Genomic DNA, 19,851 nt, shown 5'->3' with positions numbered 1-19,851 from the left:
ATATGTCATAGTGCCCATTTTCAAGCAGCCAGAGAGATTGGTAATCCAGTACGACAGTAGCAACAGTAACAATGTAAGCAATAGATCAATATTGTCGTTGGTTATACGGTTAGCGGGCCTAGTCCCGTATTCATCTGATAAAGTTGTGTCGTATCAGTATAATGCTACAATGATAGAAGGTGGTCAAGAGATCCCGTTACCTACGACTAGCTCTGTGGTGAGCATTGTTGATGTTACCAAGGTGACTCGCAATGATCGAGTGTTTGGGCAGGTGTTCCCAAAGGATAAGGAAGAATCAGTTGTGAGTAAGAAGGTGGAAGTGCCTGTTGTAGATCCAGTCGGAACTTCAAAGGGTAAGTTTGGTGAATCCAGTGATTTGAAAGCTAACGATGATGATGAGGTACTTCGGTTAATCAAAAGGAGTGAGTTTAATATGGTGGAGCAGCTGCTCCAAACCCCCTCAAAAATCTCAGTGTTGTCTCTGCTCATGAATTCTGAAGCGCACAGAGAAGCACTGCAGAGAGTTCTGGGACAAACTTTTGTAGAACATGATGTTATGGTGGATCAATTCGATCATATCGTGGCTAACATCACTTCTTGCAATAATCTTAACTTTTGTGACGAAGAACTCCCTGAGGAGGGAAGAAATCATAATATGGCTTTGCACATTTCCATGAATTGCAAAGAGGATGCTTTGTCAAATGTGCTTGTTGACACCGGATCATCGCTAAATGTGCTACCAAAGTCAACTTTGTCAAAGTTCTCATACCAAGGAGCGCCTATGAAGTATAACAATGTAATCGTCAAAGCTTTTGACGGTTTGCGCAAAACGGTTATTGGTGAAGTGGACCTTCTAGTTAAGATAGGTCCGAGTGATTTTCAAATTACTTATCAAGTAATGGATATCCACCCGGCCTATAGTTGCTTGTTGGGAAGGCCATGGATTCATGTGAAGGAGAAGAGCGATCCAAAACACAACAGAATTTAAAATTTCTCCTTTAGTGATCCTTACGAATAAGCATGATCAATGATAGAATCATTACCTCTTGTGGCGATTGTAACCTTTGATGCAGATCTACGGAGCGATCACGAACATTGAACGATGAAAACGCCTCTACTCAGTCCACACAAATGGATTCCTTCAATCTCAGTGCTAGCTGCTACGAATGAAGGCTTCATACCAAAGAAGAATGTGTTCTGGCAATAAAAAAATTCCACATGAACAACTCTGCTGACTTTATAGTGAAACGCACTGATTCTAGAAGGTATGTTATTGAATGTCGTAACATGCTTTGTAAGTTTCATTTGGCTGCGTCTTACAAGAAGAAAAATGACTCTTGGGAGATCGCTTCAATAAACCCACCGCGCAGTTGCATTGCAACTAACGTTGAACAAGATCACCATAAACTAAGCGCAACTTTGATATGTCAAGACATCTTGCCGTTGGTTAATAAAGACCCATCAGTGAAGGTGAGTATAATTATATCCCATATCAAAACAACATATAATTATACTCCATCTTACAAGAAAGCTTGGATTGCGAGGACAAAGGTTGTTGAACAAGTTTTCGGCAACTGGGACGATTCATACAAGGAATTGCCACGGTTTTTATGGGCACTAAAAACATATGTCTCAGGAACTGTGGAAATTATAGAAACATTGCCAACGATGATGCCAGACGGAACCTGTGCTACAGGTAATAGAATATTTCATCGTCTCTTTTGGGCATTTGACTCGTGCATCAAAGGTTTCGCATTCTGCAAACCTATTATTCAAATTGATGGCACTTGGTTATATGGAAATTACAAGGGTACTTTGCTCATGGCGGTTGCACAAGACGGCAACAACAATGTCTTTCCCATTGCCTTTGCTCTTGTTGAAGGCGAAACGACTGGTGGATGAGGTTTCTTCCTTCGACATCTCAGAACGCATGTGGCTCAACAAGCCAATCTCTGTTTGATTTCTGATAAACATGCTGCCATTGAGAGTGCCTACAACAACCATGACAACGAATGGCATGATCCTTCTTCTACCCATGTCTATTGTATCAGACACATTGCACAAAACTTCATGCGTGCTATAAAATATAAGAATCTTCGCAAGAAGGTGGTGAATGCTGGGTATGCTCTAACTCAGCCGTCATTTCAGTATTATCGTGATGAAATTAGACTGTCTAATGAAGACGTAGGGAGATGGCTAAATAACATACCAGTAGAGCAGTGGACAATGGCATTTGACAGAGGTTGTCGATGGGGCCACATGACAACAAACATTGTGGAATGCATGAACGGGGTATTCAAAGGAATTCGAAATCTACCGATAACCACCTTGGTAAGATCAACCTATTATAGGTTGGCTTCTATGTTCGCAACCAGAGGTGAAAGATGGAGTGCGGTGTTAATGTCCGGGCAAGTATTCAGTGAGTGTTGCATGAAGGTCATGAAAGAGGAGAACATCAAAGTTAGCACACACGCTGTAACAGTCTTTGACCGTCATAGGAAAATTTCAGCGTCCAGGAAACAATGGACCACAACGAGGGGAGACCAAATTTAGCCTACGCTGTTAGACTAAACAAAAGTTGGTGCGATTGTGGAAAATTCCAGGCCTTCCGCATACCTTGCTCCCATGTCATTGCAACATGCGCTTATACTCGTCAAGACGCTTACAGCCATTTATCTGATGTGTACAAGGCCAACAACATCATGAATGTATATACTCAAAGCTTCTCAGTACTACCAATGGAGGATTACTGGCCTCCATATGAAGGTGATATCGTTTGGCACAATGACGAGATGCGTAGAAAGAAGAAAGGAAGGTCAAACAACACACGTATCAGAACAAAGATGGATTCCACAGATAAAATGATAAGATTATGTAGTATCTGTCGTCAACCAGGACACAACAAGAAGAACTGTCCAAATCGAGGAGCATCATCTAGGTCTTAAGCTTTTTGTAACACTGTATTTTTGTAACCTTCAATCATTATATATCATTAAGTTCTTGTTACAACGAGGTTCACAACAAACATCAGTACAAAACATCTGAAAACATATATATTTCTAACTGATTACAACAATCAAATTGATGTCGTCTCGACTGAACATCATTTCCCTAACATCCTTATCAGTCTTCATTCGCACCCAACCAAAGATACTGCCAAGTCTCTCAATACTTCTGATTTTTTTCCCCTTCTAGTATTTTCCCATCTAACCAACGAACCAGCTCTCTCTTCAGTTGATCGAACGTGGTGATGTTCCAAAACAGCATCAACATTTGAGGTTTGTCTCTCGCATAAATCACCTTTCCGTATCGACGACGAACACCAAACATGATAGCCAAATGATTGTATGAGATGTGGAACAATTAGTCACACAACGCATCTATTTATAAGATAAAAAATGCATTTTAGGAGGAGTCTCCAATTGAATTGGCGACTCCTCTTAAAACCTACACAGGGGCGCCAATTGGATTGGCTAGGGCACCTGCCCTAGCCAATCCAATTGGCGCCTCTATTCAAGTTTTAAGAGGAGTCGCCAATTCAATTGGAGTCTCCTCCTAAAAGTGGGGTATTTTGGGATTTTTTTTGAAACCAAGAGTATTTTGAGAATTTTCTTTAAAAAGTGGGTTATTTTTGTAAAAAAAACCCATTTTTTCTCTTATATTTGACACAAGATAAATATATATTTTTCTCTTATTCTAGGACTTCACCAAAAGAGCAAGATTGAAATTAGTAAGATTTTTAAAATTCATATCACCTGAAAGAATTCATCATAGAGGAAGGCAACACATAAATGCTTACGCTGATGATGCAAGATGCAATAGACTAGAAGATTGATTTGATGAGAACTCCTTGCCTTTGAGAGGCATTTACTACTCCACTAGTTTATCTTTTTCTCAAACTCTTTCTTTAATGAAACTAAAAATTGTCTTCTAATCTAACTCGTGTCAATCATGGACAGAAATCCCTTATTAATTTGGTGATTTAGTCACGGTTGATATTATACCTAACTAAGACAAATTAAAAATAGAAAAAAAAACAAAGATAAAGAAATCGAGAATGGGGAGTGGAAGTCGAGTTCTGCTCTCACTCTACTCTTCAGCGCCATTTCTCTCTCTTTCTTCCGCTCAGCTAAGATTCAAACCCTCTCTCGCTGTTAGGGTTTCTTCTCACATGGCGCACGCTGCCTCATCCGTTAGCACAGACAATCCCTCCGCTTCCTCCGCTATCGATTTCCTCTCTCTATGTCATCGCCTCAAGGTGCTCATTATCCTCTCAATTTCTACTCTGTTAATCAGTAACTTTTTGTTGAGTAATTTGGTCTGAATGTGAAATAAAACAGACAACAAAACGAGCAGGATGGTTGCGAAAAGACATACAGGAGCCTGAATCTATAGCGGATCATATGTATCGCATGGGTTTGATGGCTCTCATTGCACCGGATTTTCCTGGCATTGACAGAGATAAGTTAATATCGTTTTCATTTCTTGGTTCATAATTTGAAGTTTTACTCTAAATTCTTTAACTGAGTATGTTTAATGAAACTTGTTTTTTTTTTTTCTTTTCAATTTAGGTGTGTCAAAATGGCTGTTGTTCACGATATTGCAGAAGGTACATTGCTTTTTTTTTGTTTTATATCTATGTTTTGAAATTTGATGAACTCAGATGTATAATGAGTGTAGAGTAGTAGAAGTTAGTGTTCAAAATAATTAGTTTGTAAGAAATATAGTATTCTACATGAAAGCTTTGTTAAATATAAGTTTTTATTGTTAGAATTTGCTTTGTGATTCATACATAGATCCCTTGGTTGCAAGTGCAGCGGTGATTGTCAAGCTTTGTAACTCTAAGTGACATAGTTTAAATCTCCACCAGAGAGAATGTATTATGTATGACTTAATGCCTACTCCTAAATAAAAAAATAACATTCCCCCTCTCATATATATTTTTATTGTTTACATGTTTACTCTAGATGAAAACTTAAGGAGTTTCTGCATTGTCTACTGTTGATTTGTTGCATTCACAATCACACTTTCTTTTGTTACATATGTTTTGTTTTTTATAAAAAAAAATCCCATGTTTTGGGGTCTTAAGTAACTAGAGGCTTAATATATGAGTGTTATAAATGTCATTTTTGTTACTCTTGTTAGATCTCTCATTCAGAGAGGTGTAAGTTGATAGTCTTGAGTACTCTATCTTACAGCAATTGTTGGAGACATAACCCCGGCAGATGGAATTCCAAAAGAAGAAAAAAGCCGACGAGAACAAGAAGCACTGGATCATATGTGTAAAGTGCTTGGAGGGGGATCTAGAGGTACTTTAGTATTTTATCATTTATGCTTTTTGTTTTTGAGAAAACAAAATACACTCCCCTCTTTTGATTCCTAATACATTTTCAATAATGAAGCTAAGGAAGTTGCTGAGTTGTGGACAGAATATGAAGCAAATTCTTCTCCAGAAGCCAAATTTGTCAAGGACCTTGACAAGGTTTGTGGATGTTTGGCTATTCTGTCATTCAACGATTTATTTATGAGGTTTCAAATTACCTTTTCAATGGTTTTAGTTTATAGTTTCTGTTTACATTTTGTATATCTTTAGGCTTATTGGAATATTTTCTTTGCTATATCAACTTCCCTATGTTAGTTTCTGTTAGGATATAGAATTATGGCTAATCAGGTTAGTTAAGGTAGTTATGAGGTGTTAGAGAAGTTAGTTATTTGGGTTGTAGTTATGAGTTAGAGAAGTTAGTTAGTTAGTTATTTGGGTTTGTCAGAGAGTATGTCTATAAATAGGAGAGCACAAGGGTTAGAGGATATCTTTGAATATTGTAATTGTGAATAGAGTATTCTCTATTGTAAAGGGGAAACCATTGGAGGAGAGATTCTATCCTATTCTATCATATTTGTTAAATAAAGAGTGTCCTTTATTTGAAATCCAATTATTGGTTCCTATTCCTAACATTTTCTTTGTTATACATAGCGCCATATTATTTGTCATTTATTTCATTCCTACACTATCTATAGGGAAAAACATTGAATAAATATCAACATGATGGTACTATCCGACATTTTGTCACCTTAACTTTGTATTCTTTTCTAGCAATTTTTTAATGCTTATATTAGTTTGAAAGAACATAAGGCCAAAGGGAGAGTCTATCCCAAAAGGCTAGTCCATTAGGCTTTTGTGGGAGTTAAGAGGGAGAGGACGGGGAGGAATTTGGAGGGGAGGAAGAGAAATGGAGGGAAATCATTCCCCACTTATTAGGTGACACTCCTCAACATGGGACTCATAATGAATATGTTTTTTGTTTTCACAAAGGACTTAAAAAGAAACAGACAACAAAAATAAGTAGCACAAAGGCTCCTTCTGGCAGTAGATTTTAGGGTATCTATTAAATAGTTTTGTCCAGAGCATTGCTTAGTATTATCCATCGCTTTGGTTTTAGACTAAAATTTATTTTAGGTTCTTCTCTTGCACTTTCCTAGTTACCTGAATCCTTTAAATTTTGTTCCATACAGGTGGAGATGATCCTTCAAGCCTTGGAATATGAAGATGGTAAGAGATTTTTGCAATGTTATTTTCCCAAACACTAATCATGTTTTCTGTAACGAATATACGTGATGGTTATTTTAGGACATGTTTCTCATAGATTTCCTTTTCCACTTTATCTGTAGTCTGCACTGGCAGTTTAATTACATGAAGAAATGTATTGATTAATTCTGATGATAGTGTGCAAGTGGTGGCGATGTGTAAAAAAGTAAGGCAGGACAATTATATGAAATAATATTAAAAGAACATGTTAACGGTTTATGACTAAGAAATATAAAATTTAGAATTGTTTTGTGCTCCAATATATTAGTTTATACTTTATAATATGTTTGTAGTAAAAAATTTATGCGTTAAATTTTTATACTTGTACGCCACAGACATTGAAATCTGTGGGTGCTTTGCTGATTATCATGTTCCTTTCTGGATTTACCATGGAATAATCATATACTTAAGATTTCCTCATGTACTTAAACTTGTTCTCTCGACTTTTTTTTGCACAGAGCAAGGGAAGGATTTGGATGAATTTTTCCGGTCCACTGCTGGTATGATTTTCTCTTTATCTTAGAGTTATGTTATTTGTTTTGTATTTTTTTGATTGGTAAGGTTCACATTCAATATCTATATATGGCAAGTGACATATACTAGTCTGACGGCCATTTTTTTGTTTAAATATTTTGTTTATTTTTTCTTTAAAATCTATTAGTTGATCCTTTACAAATGTTTATGTTTGCTTATGTTTTTCTCCCTTTTAAGGCTCTCAATTTGGTGGGCTTTTAATTGGAAAAATTGCATGAGGTGTTTTTAATTTTAATTTTTAGTATCAATGTAGTTCTTTTCTTTTCTTAGTGAAGGTAGTCCTCTATGTTTAAAAATGTCAGCCAACAATATTGGACCAAGTAATAATGGATAACGGCATGGATCGTTGGACCCCAAAACTGTTAAATCGACATATCAAATAATGGGGTAATCGCTATTGCAAAAACTAAAATCAATATACAAACTAAACATAAATCCCAACATTAGACACAAATACTCAAAAATAGTAAAATACACAAAATTGAAGGGGTAATCATACTTAATAATTATAATTAGCATTTGCCATTAATGAAATTCCTATTCAGTGGGGTCAGTCCATAACTGCCTAATTGCGGCATTTAGGTTGTCTTTCATTGCATCCTCCAATACATTCTTTGTGTTTAGTGTGAAGGGATGAATTTAGTCTCTCATTTTCTTTAAGTATGTCCCATGTAGTGTTTATAAAGTTTGAACAACCCTCATCTTACCAGCCGAGTTTGTAAGATTGAATTAGACTCAGTTCAAATTCTAAGGATGATGTAAAACCTATTTTAGATTTGTTATTGGACTTCTCACATCGTCCATGCTTCTGACTCATTGAGGTCAACAGTGAGGGAGTGTGTTGGAAATTCCGCTTTCATTGCAATCTTTCCCTAACCATCTTCCCCTAACCATCTGATTGCAACATTTGGGTTCTCTTTGCAACTTCCAACACCTTCATTGTGTTGGGTGTGAAGGGGTGGGTTTAAGTCCATATTGCCTAGAGATATGACATGTGTAATGTTTACAAAACTTACAATCCTCACCTTACAAGCCTAGAGATATGACATGTGTCGTGTTTACAAAACTTACAATCCTCACCTTACAAGCCGGTTTTATAAGGTTGAGTTAGACCCAATCTAAACTCTAAAAGCCACTAACATTGAAAAACCCAATATAACTCTACCACTAATGAAAGTTCTAAAAGTGATCAAAATGAATAGAGAAAGTGTAAAGCAAAGCATGCTAATATAACTCAAAATGAATAGAAGAACCCAATATAACTCTACTTTGTAATGCAATAACCCCATACCTTTTGCAATTACATAGAGCTTTATCAGAGGTTGCTAACTAAAAGTTCTAAAAGTGATCAAAATGAATAAAGTGGACCTTTATCTAATTGCAAAAGGTATGCCAAACATGCGTTGCACTTTCCCATAGTTAGCAACCTCTGATAAAGCTCTATCATTCTCTTTTGCATCTAGAGCAAGCCTCTTAATATAAATATGAAAATAAGTAAAAGATAAAAAAGGATAACCAGTTAGGTTTCCAATAATTGAATTCAATTCTTCTTCTTTGTAGAAACCGTACAATGAATGACATATATATATATATATAGGAATTGCCATTAATTAGTAGTAACAGAAAAGGAAAAATAATAACTACTGATAACAGCAAAATAATTAGTAGTAAAGTAGATGCATAATTTTAGGCATAATAACAACAACCGATGCACACTTTTAGGCATAAGATGTGCATATATTTTATTAGCTCAATATCCTCCCTTAAGCCGAAGCATTATAGATGTCTATCATGCCAAGCTTGGATATAAATGAGTTGAATTTTGGAGGGGCCAAAATCTTTGTGAGAAAATCTGCCAACTGCTCTTGTGATGAAATTGGTAAAAGTCTTAGAGTACCATCTTGAACCTTTTCCCTTACTAGATGACAATCTATTTCAAGGTGCTTTGTTCTCTCATGAAACACGGAATTGGAAGCAATATGAAGAGCACTTTGGCTATCACAATATAGCACATGCTGTCGTGTGGAGATAACATGTAAATCTTTGAACAAGTGAAGCAACCATTGTAGTTCACATGTTGCTGTAGAAAGAGCTCTGTATTCTTCTTCTTCAGAAGACCTAGATACAGTTTGTTGTTTCTTAGCACGCTAAGATATCAAGGAAGAACCACTAAAAAAACAATATCCTGAAATTGATTTTCTAGAATCAATGCAACCAGCCCAATCAGAGTCTGAATACCCCAAAATCTGCAAATTTCTAGGAAATAAAAGGCCTTTTCCAGGATTATGCTTCAAGTACCTCACAACTCTACAAGCAACATTATAATGTGTCATGGTTGGAGCATGAAGAAATTGACTTAGTTGTTGAGTTGCAAATGTGATATCTGGTCGAGTAGTATTCAAATATAACAACCTACCAATTAATCTCCTATATGCAGCAATATCCTTATAAGACTTACCGTCATCTTGATGTAATTTAATGGAAGGATCAAGAGGGCTACCGGCTGGTTTGGATCCCAATAAACTTGAATCATTCAATAAATCCAAACAATATTTCCTTTGTGAAATAGTGATCCCAATTTTGGAATGAGCCACTTCGAGGCCTAGGAAATATTTAAGAATTCCTAGGTCCTTTATCTTGAAGTTATAATCGAGAATATGTTTGATCCTTTTAAATTCATCGAGAGAAGTTCCTGTTAAGACCACATCATCAACATAAACCAGCAAGGCAGTAAATTCATGACCATTTTTCAACGTGAAAAGTGAGTAATCAGATGTAGATTGTTGATATCCTTCCTTCACTAACAAAGATGTCAATTTTTCATACCCTTTCCTGCTTGCTTGTTTGAGAGCATAGAGGCTTTTAAGAAGTTTACACGCTTGATTAGGTTTGGTACATAAAACAACGTCTGGAATAGTCATATAAAATTCTTCTTGTAATTCTCCATGCAAAAACACATTATTTACATCTAATTGATGCAAATGCCAAGAATTAATTGAAGCAAGAGCAAGTAATGTTCTAACTGAAGTGAGTTTTGCAACCGGTGAAAAGGTATCAAAAAAATCAATGCCTTCAATCTGATTATACCCTTTCGCAACCAACCGTGCTTTATACCTTTCAATAGAGCCATCTGCTCTATGTTTAACTTTGTATACCCACTTACTACTAATAAGCTTCACATAAGGTGGCAAATTTACTAGAATCCAAATGCCATTTTTATCTAATGCATCTAATTCGGATTTCATAGCTATTTGCCAACAATCATTCTGACTTGCTTCTTTAAAAGATTTTGGCTCTGAGCAGTGTGTGATGGAAGAAGAAAAAACTTCATGTGAAGGTGATAAATGTGAAAAAGAATGATAAGAGGTGATAGGGTAAGGAGTACTTGAAGACTTTGATTTTGTTGAACCATTGGAAGCATTGCACACATAACCAGCAAGATAAGATGGTGGATGCCTTTGCCTAATAGGTTGATGTTTTGGGGTAGATGATAGTGGAGCGAAATCTGGTGGTATTGTGTTATGTGATATAGTGTCATTAGGGGGGGTGGATAATTGGAACATCATCATCAAGTGTTCTGCCATGAGAATGATATTTTCAATTGGAAGGTTTTGAAATTGGATTATATGGCAAAATGTGTTCATGGTGTGTGGTATTTCTAGAAACAAAGATTTTCTTATTGTTTAGATCAAGAAGTATAGATCCTTTCATGCCACTTTTAAAGTCTAGAAACACATATTTTCTACCTCTGAGATCCAATTTTGTTCTATGTTAATGTAAAGTAGATGCATAAACTAAAGATCCAAACACTTTTAAAATTTTCAAATCAGGTAGCTTATCATGCATCAAAAAATATGGTGATTTATTTTCAAGAAGAGGACTAGAGACACGGTTTATGATAAAAACAACATGTGACACAGCATAACACCAAAATTGTTTCGGTAAATTTGAATGAAACAACAGAGACCTGGCTACATTCAATATATGTTGATGTTTTCTTTCTACTCTTCCATTTTGTCGTGGAGATTCTACACAACTTTTTTGATGAATAATTCCTTTGGAAGAATAGAAAGAAGGCATCAAAAATTCTGGGCCATTATCCGTTCTTATGGTTTTAACAAGGGTGTTATTGTTGTGTTTCAATTAACTGGACAAAATTCATAACATGTTGACTAACTTCAGCCTTAGATCTCATGAGAGTAACCCAAGTATATCTATTGAAGTCATCAACATCAGTAAGAAAATAAGAAAAACCATGAACAAATTTAATAGCAAGAGGATATCAAAGTGAATTAGATCAAAAGGTTTCGTGGCTTTATTAAAACTCCTTTGATATGGTATTTTTTGTTTGTTTTGCCAAATGGCATACATCACATACTCCTTCTTGATCTATAACAATAAAGGGAAAATCAGAATGTAGCAAAGTCATTCTAGAGTTAGAGTTAGAGAGGTGGTCTGGTCTAAAATGCCATAATGCATTTTCTGGTATGATGACAGCAGAGTTGCAAGGGGCAACAAATACATTCTGAACCTTGTCTGGCAGAATCAAGTGATACAATCCTTCGATGAGTTCAGCAGAACCCATCCTGAACCTTGTCTGGCAGAATCAAGTGATACAATCCTTCGATGAGTTCAGCAGAACCCATCGTCTTCAATGACTGAGGATCCTGAATAAGGCACTGTGAATTAGTGAAACTAACAAGGCAAGGTATAACACAGTTTGGCAACTGAAATTAGATTCAAAGAAAAATTAGGAACATAAAGGACATTTGTTAAGAAGAAACTTTGAGAAAAATAAATTGTGCCAATTTGTTTTGTTACGGCAAAATTATCGTTAGGTAATCTAATAGAAATAGGACTAATATCATGAAGAGAATAAAACCAATGGGATGAACCACAAATATGATTGCTAGCTCCTGAATCAATGATCCAAGAATGTATAATTTTAGGCATAATAACAGCAACCGATGCACATTTTTAAGCATAAGATGTGCATATATTTTATTAACTCAATAATAAGAATAGAGTCGTTGACTCGCTTCCCTATCTTTGCCGATGATTGGATCGTTGAAGAAGTGTCGTGGGTAAAGAAATGTCTCGCTGCATGCAAAAGACAATGTAATTGACACTCCCATCTTTTATCTATAATTGCAAAAATATTAGAGTACCTACTCGCATTTCCATTGAAAGCTATGTGGGACTCTTAACACAACCGAACCAATTGACGAAGTTGTACTCCAGGAGGTTGGTGTTTCAGGTGACGCAATTGTTGAGTGCAAGCAGAAGTTAAAACAGAGGATTAGGAGAAAAACATAAAATGTTTCACTTGCAGGGGAAGAGGAAAAGACTTTGTGTCTTTGTTTGCATAGGGAAAGAAAGCCTTTACGCAAGGGAAGAAAAAAGGCTTTTCACTTTTGAATGAAACTGCTTGTTTTGAAGTGAAGAGGCCGGCACACTTATAATAAAATGGAGTGACCAAAGCATCCTTTAAAAAAAAGTGAACGAGTTTAAAAAAGGGCAAGAGGTTTCAAATTGTTTCCCAAATGCAGGACTGCAAGACGGCAATTCAGGTGCGACTCGCGGATGCAAACACAACACCTGCGTAACGTGGCTCTCTTGCAGTGTCACAATGGATGGTGATGCTGCTCTATGAACAGGCGACCGCTTGCGATAGCGTTGCAATTAGAAAACCCTTTACAAGTAAAATCCCTGTTTAACTATGAAGCACAGACACCTCTAGGAGTAGGTGTGTCGCGGTGTCCAACACTTGTATGACACCCGTACGACACATGTCGGAAAAGTCAAAGAATTGTCCTAAAAGTCAGACAAGTGTCCACTAAAAAATAGTTTTTTTCTTTGTTTCGACACTCTTTGAATCAATGGTTGACACCCGTATGACACTCATAACACATGTCGGACAATTAAGACAAATGTTTCAAACAAAAAATTATTTTTTACTTTGCTTCAATACACCTTTATACATATTTTGGACAAATCTCACAAATTTAAAATGCTTAAACGTGTATTTAAGCAATGTTATCAATAAATAATTAAAGACATTAATATTTTAGAATATTTTCAACTTTTTAAAGTATAGATGGATAAATAAAACTCAAATACTCTCTTATATATAATGGTGTCGGTGTCCTATGTTTTAACATTATCGGTGTCGGAGTATCCGTGTTGTGTCATGTCCCCGTGTCCGTGTCAGACTCCGTACTTCATAAAGAGAGGCAAACACTCTCTTTGGTGTTGCTGCTGCTTTGCTAACCCACCACTAAGGGCTTGCATGATGATAATGAGTGCTTGGATATTGATGGTGGGTAATGGAAGCAAAGTCGGACCACCGAGTGTCATTTACAAGTTACACAGGAATAACAAAAAGTTGAAGGTGCTTGTGCTTTACATAATTTGAAATTTACAACTCTGGATTCTTTTCACAGGATTTCCAATGAATAAAACACAATTTAATTTAAGTTTAGTAATCCTTGAAAAACTCAACGAAACTGCGTAAGCTAATATGTGACCTTTAGTAAAATAAAACGCTAATATGTGACCCTCTACTAATAGGTAAATGATAAGGTCCTCCAGTTCGTTGGAACAGTCCATCACAAGGGAATTTCCATTAATAGTCATGTTTACAGATCTGTAACAGAACTGGGCGGGGAATAACTTGATCTGAAAAAAAATGATTGACTACATTATTTTGACTCAATATAAAGCACTACATTGAGACCAAAATTATGATAAAAGATCCCTGATCTGGTTCTTCTGATTTTAATAACAATTAGTAATTTTATGCGAAGATACATTGCAGATTGAAATATATTTTGTTACTACAATAGCTAACTTCATGATGCATTACTCTGTAAACTAACTAAATGACTAGTACTAGTGGAAAAGTTAAGCTACTTGGATTTTTTTTTCTTTCCAAAATTTATGATGTTTTACTGTAGGTGTACTCTTAGATGTTCGATATCATGCTAAATCTCACAATATAACGAGTAATATACAATTCAAGTGAGATTGGTCATTTATTTCTCAAGTATTGCATTTGATTTTTAAACAAATTTCTCTTTCATAACTATATCTCGGTATGACGCGTCTCCTATCTTGAGATGGAATGAGATATGAAATTGTTATCCTTCAAATGCAACTATGAAGAGCACTTTCCTAGGGAAAATCCAAATTTGTTCGTAGATCTTGAAACTAAAAATGTACAGCGCAATTTCTAAATTTTCAAACACGTGAATTGTCGTCTTCCCCTTCGTATTTTTTCTTCTTTATTTCTCTCAAACTCAAAGGGAAGTTGTTATATATTGTGTGGTTGATCTGGTAATATTTGGAAAAAATATCTTTCCCTGATTTATGCTCATCAACCCTTTTGCAGGGAAGTTCCAGACTGAAATTGGCAAAGCCTGGGCATCAGAGATAGTATCAAGAAGGAATAAAACTAAGGATTCTAGTCATTCTCATTCCACTTAATAGTGTATGGCCATAAGAGGGAAAGAAGGAAAAAAGGGGTTGTGGTATTTTTAATTCGTTTGGATGATACATTTCGTTGTTTAAATATGGCTCTTCTGAAGCATGGTGTAATTTGCAAAATGCACTATTATGATAACAGTGGAAAACTGTGCTGATTGCCATAAATGGATAGATATTAGCTACGCAGGAAGTAGAGCATGTAGCAGACAGTTTCACAGGGAGAGGTAATACGATCCAGCTGAATATCAAATTTGTTCATTAAGCCTCATTGAAGTATTTGGATTATTTTGCATCTGAGGACAGTGACAGATAATTGATAAATTATTTTACATGTAAATTCGGGAAGCTGGTATAATATCGTTCTTTTTTATTTACTAGATTCAATTGTGCTCAGTTTGTCTCCCTGTTGACTGTCTTAGGAATTAAGAATAGAAAATTATTTGATTCTTTATTATTATTTTTTTTTTGGTCTTTAGTAAAATCTACCAAAAATTGAATTTGGTATTTCCCGAACCTCCGTTTGAAGTTCATTTATCACTCGAGTCGAAGTATTTAATTATTTGATTCTTTACTTTATTATGTTACGAATCAATGAATCATTAAATTTGAATATCACATAAATTTGTTGAAAGTGTCTCCGAATAGTATCACATAAATTTTAGTATACAAGTAATACTATAGAAAAAAAACATTAATGATAAAGGAATATAAAAGAATATGCTAAGACCATTCTAAAATATGCTAGAGTATATTTACAAACTACTACTATATTAGTATTTAATTCAAATATCAGCTCTCCCTCTCTAAGGCAGAGTATATAAATCAAATACACTCACCTTCCTTCAACCACCTACTGGCCACACCCTTTATGATCCATGGATTAGATGTAACCGCATAGTCTTATCTTGGCTTCAACACTCTATTTCTGAAAATATTATTCAATCTATTTTATGGATTGATAACGCTTTTGCGATCTAGAAAAATCTGGAGAATCAGTTCGCTCAAGGAGACATCTTCAACGTCCAAGATCTTCAGGATTCTTTGATGCAACTTCATTAGGGAACCCTTGATGTCTCGACTTACTTCACCAAATTAACCTCGCTATCGGAACAGATTGACTCCCTTCGTCCTACGCGTAATTGCACTTATGCAATACCATGTACTTGTGGTGCTGCCTCCGACCTCCATAAGTATAAAGATCAAGACAGAGTGATCAAATTTCTCAAAGGCTTGAGTGATTCCTTCACTACTATCAGGTCTCAAGTTCTTCTCCTTGATCTGCTTTTGTCCCTTGATAAGGTTTTCTCCATGATTCTTGGTCAAGAATGACAGTCTCTTCTCGCCAGCAACTCTGATCAATCACTTATGGCAATGTAATTCCAACCCTCATCCATTTCTAGGGGAGCTAGAAACTCCAACTCTTATCGGGGTCGTGGCATAACTTCCAATGGTCGTGGCACTTCTTCAACCAAGGTATGTACTCATTGTGGCCGCAACAATCACATCATTGATATGTGCTTTATGAAGCATGGTTATCCTCCCAGTTACCACTACAAAAGTTCGAAATCCTCTATCAACAACACCACTGCTACTACATCGGTTGAGGACACTTATGATTCCTATACGTCTCCTTAACAATTCTTAGCCACTTTTCAAGATCAGTATCAACAAATCCTCCAACTTCTCCAACATCAACATTTATCTCCTCTCCCTACCACTGAAGCGCAATTTCCCAACATCAACTCTGTTTCCTCATATATGGATGATAAGCCACCTGTATATTGGGTAATAAATTCAGGTGTTACTCATCATATCACCCCTAATTTATCTAATTTCACTTCTTATTCTCATTTCTCTCCTATTAACATGAAACTTCCTAATGGCAATCTTATTCTCACTAATGTTGCTGGCACGGTTTCTTTATCCAACAATTTATCTCTCACCTAGGTTTATTATATCCCTACTTTTAATGTTAATTTGATTTCTACTGCTAAGCTGATTGATTCCTCCTTATGCAATCTTGTGTCACTAACAAACAATGTCTTATTTTGCAGCCTCGTTCGAGGATTCCGATTGGTTTAGATGATAGGTTTAGTGACTTGTATGTCCTCAATGCTCAGGCCAATTCTTCCCCTCACTACAAATCTGTTACTTGTAACTTTGTTTCTACTATTTTCTCTGATATATGGCATAGACGATTAGGTCACCCTTCCCCCCGCTATTCACAGAACTTTATCTTCTTTTTTTCCGCACATTTAGTTTTGCAATAATAAAGATTTACCTTACCATTATTGTCATCTTTCTACATAGAAATGTCTATCTTACCCTAAGAGTCGTAGTACTACTAATGCTACTTTTGAATTGCCTCATGCGGATATTTTGGGCCCCTTCTCCACCCCTTCGATAGCTAATCTTAAGTTTTTTCTTACCCTTGTGGATGATTTCACTAGATTCACCTAGGCCATATTTATAACCCATAAGAGTGAAACTCGTAAACATTTAACTCATTTTATCTCCTTCATCTCTAATCAATTTTCTATTCATTTAAAATCTATTCGCACTGACAACGGTCCCGAGTTTTTAATGACCGGTTTTTATAAATCTAAAGGGATCTTACATCAAAGATCATGTGTTGAGTGCCCGCAACAAAATGGTATTGTTGAGCACAAACATCAACATATTCTTAATATTGCAAGATCTCTCTATTTTTTCAATCCAATATTCCTAAAACTTTTTGGCATTTTTCCGTTGCTCACGTTGTGCATCTTATTTATCACATTCCTTCTCCTTTTATTTTCCACAAAACTCATTATTCTTTATCGTATGATAAACACCCTGTGTATGATAGTTTAAAATCTTTTGAATGTCTTGCATATGCCTCCACTATCACTAATAATTGTGGCAAATTTAATCCTCGCTCTAAAAATTGTGTTTTTCTTGGTTATCAGGAGGGAACCAAGGGTTATTAAATGACATCAATAAAGATAAATGACAAAAATATAGAGGTAAGGTAAGAAATATCACACAACAGATTATCCTGGTCCGACCTTAAACCACACAACTACTCATCTCATAGAGTTTTCTCTTGGGATTTACACAAAACATTTACTTGGGCTTTTACACAGGCTCAACGTAACAACAACTTGAGATTTTGCACAAGTTGAGTCCAATAACATTCCATCAAGTTTTTTCAAAGTTTATCATGCACAACAATAGAACACCACAACTCTAAGGTAAAACTTTTCACTCTCTCAACACTAAGGCAATGAATAGTGAATAAAACCTATAAAAATCACATAAGGGGTAAGATATAAGAGATGATTATTCAAAAAATTGTTGTTTTGAGAAGTGGAAAAAAAACTCTAGAAAAATATTTGACTAAAAATGGCAACAATCCATAGACCTCTTGTATCCACACACCGGATAACAAGGATAATACCTTACAAACCTATCCTTAACAATCCTAAGAATAAGTTGTAATCAAAGAATATAATTCTGAATAATCTGTACAAGATGAAATAGATGAAAATTGAAGTATATCAATTAAATAATTGATCTTCTCCTTTGTAACACTCAAATCTCACAGTAATTATACAAGTGTTCTTGAATTGGAATGAAACTATGATGCTGAAAAATGAAGGTTTATGCAAAGTTTCATTCTTAAGAAATTGTGGATGAACACTTGGAAAGATTGAGAGAATGTGTGTAAATGATTTAAATTTTTGCAAGGAGGTGATTTTGAAAACTGAAAAATGATATTTATATAATGTCTAAAACACCTCCTCAGATGAATGCAATAATCCAAAAGTTACCATGTTTCATGATGAAGAGACCATAAGAGTTTTCATGAAAAGATGCAAATATTTTTCATTCTGGATCAGTGGTAATCGGTTACCTTAAATAGGGTAATCGGTTACATGCATTCAACGTTACAGAGTCATTTGAAATTTGCTTGAGGTAACCGGTTACCTTAAATTGGATAACTGGTTACATGGTTCCAACGTTTAAAAAAAGTGTTTGAAAATTACTCAGAGTAATCGGTTACTCTAAAACTGATAACCGGTTACTCTAACACAGTTTTGAAAAATAACTTAAAAAATGAAGTGTGGTGGTTTGTTGATGCATAAAACTATTTTCAATGATTATGATATGAATGCAACATGTTGTGAACACTTGTATAACTATCTAGAGTTCAAGTGTTACCTTAATCCATGTGAAAGCCGAATCTTCATGTGATTCACCAAGACTTGATCATTTGTTGGAAACTTCATACACGAGCTTTAAACCTTGATCAATCTTTTTGTTAATCCGACTTGAGCTATGAAGCAAGGTTTGTCGTCATCAAAATATATGAGCACACTTAATGGGTTAGTTCATGCCAAGAAAGAAAATCCTAATATGATATGTCCCTTAATTAATTAGTAAGGTTGTATATTAGATTAAGAGGTATTACTCTTGCTCGAATCAAATAGATGAAGGGCCTAATCGATTAGACAATTGAGTTTGCTTTCATAATTGATTAGAAGGCTTCTTATTTGATTAAGTACTTTTGTGAACTATTTTAAAGAATTTTTAATAAAAAGATGAAGTATTTTAGTGCATGTGGAATTGTCTTAGTACTACAAGACTTACTATTTTTTCATTTGCATTTAACTGATCAAAATACAAGATAAAACATCTAGCACAATATCAAGTGAGTTTTCACAACTTTACAACTTCAGTTCCTTCTTGAGTTAACTTTGATTAGTTGTTTAAACTGGAACTTTGAAAATTTTATCTTGTGCTTGTTTTTTGACTAATGATGCTCGTGATTTTTTGTTTTTTATTCAATTGTAATTATCAAAATATTTAGAAGAAATTTACCTGTATAATACATAGAATCACATTTTTTGTCAACTGTTTATATTTTTAAGTTTCCAAGTGAAGCATTATTGCATTATTAATAGAGGCAAATGGTGCTTGAATTGACTCGTGCTTTGCAAAGTAGTATAGTTCAACTCAAAATATGAAATAGATTTATAAAAGGTAACATCAGCCGATATAGGGTATCAATGTAGTATAAGAGAATAACAATGATAATCCTTTTGGGATCGATGATAATCAAGAAATACATTTTTGAGTAAGCGAGTTTATAGTTTAGTAAGACTAGAATAGATATTATAAATAAAACACATGTAGATATTATAAATATTGGAGTAAACTTTGCAAAAAGGGACGAAGCTCATTTATTAACTTGATTAGAAAAG

General features: G+C 35.2%; 1 protein-coding gene across 2 annotated transcripts; it reads left to right on the top strand.

The window, feature by feature from the left end:
* The first annotated feature begins 3,758 nt into the window (after positions 1 to 3,758).
* Positions 3,759 to 14,982, top strand: LOC127091532 (uncharacterized). Of its 2 annotated transcripts, XM_051030233.1 has the most exons (8): positions 3,759 to 4,258; positions 4,341 to 4,465; positions 4,572 to 4,609; positions 5,199 to 5,309; positions 5,403 to 5,482; positions 6,514 to 6,550; positions 7,045 to 7,086; positions 14,511 to 14,982. In XM_051030233.1, the coding sequence occupies exons 1-8, from the start codon at positions 4,058 to 4,060 to the stop codon at positions 14,603 to 14,605; spliced, it is 729 nt and encodes a 242-aa protein (XP_050886190.1). In that variant the 5' UTR covers positions 3,759 to 4,057; the 3' UTR covers positions 14,606 to 14,982. The 2 variants fall into 2 exon arrangements, with proteins under 2 accessions (XP_050886190.1, XP_050886259.1); XM_051030302.1 differs by lacking the exons at positions 7,045 to 7,086; positions 14,511 to 14,982 and adding an exon at positions 6,670 to 6,710.
* Positions 14,983 to 19,851: the final 4,869 nt, after the last annotated feature.

The sequence above is a fragment of the Lathyrus oleraceus genome, chromosome 1 (genome assembly GCF_024323335.1).
Source record: "Lathyrus oleraceus cultivar Zhongwan6 chromosome 1, CAAS_Psat_ZW6_1.0, whole genome shotgun sequence".
NCBI lineage: Eukaryota > Viridiplantae > Streptophyta > Magnoliopsida > Fabales > Fabaceae > Lathyrus > Lathyrus oleraceus.
This window is presented reverse-complemented; position numbering and strand designations above follow the sequence as displayed.

Bases quoted from the DNA above. Each gene is read 5' to 3' on its own strand.
- LOC127091532 (XM_051030233.1), top strand. From the start codon at position 4,058: ATGGGGAGTGGAAGTCGAGTTCTGCTCTCACTCTACTCTTCAGCGCCA. The intron at 4,466-4,571 runs GTTAATATCGTT...TTTTCAATTTAG, and splicing joins CCTGGCATTGACAGAGATAA to GTGTGTCAAAATGGCTGTTG. The intron at 5,310-5,402 runs GTACTTTAGTAT...TCAATAATGAAG, and splicing joins GCTTGGAGGGGGATCTAGAG to CTAAGGAAGTTGCTGAGTTG.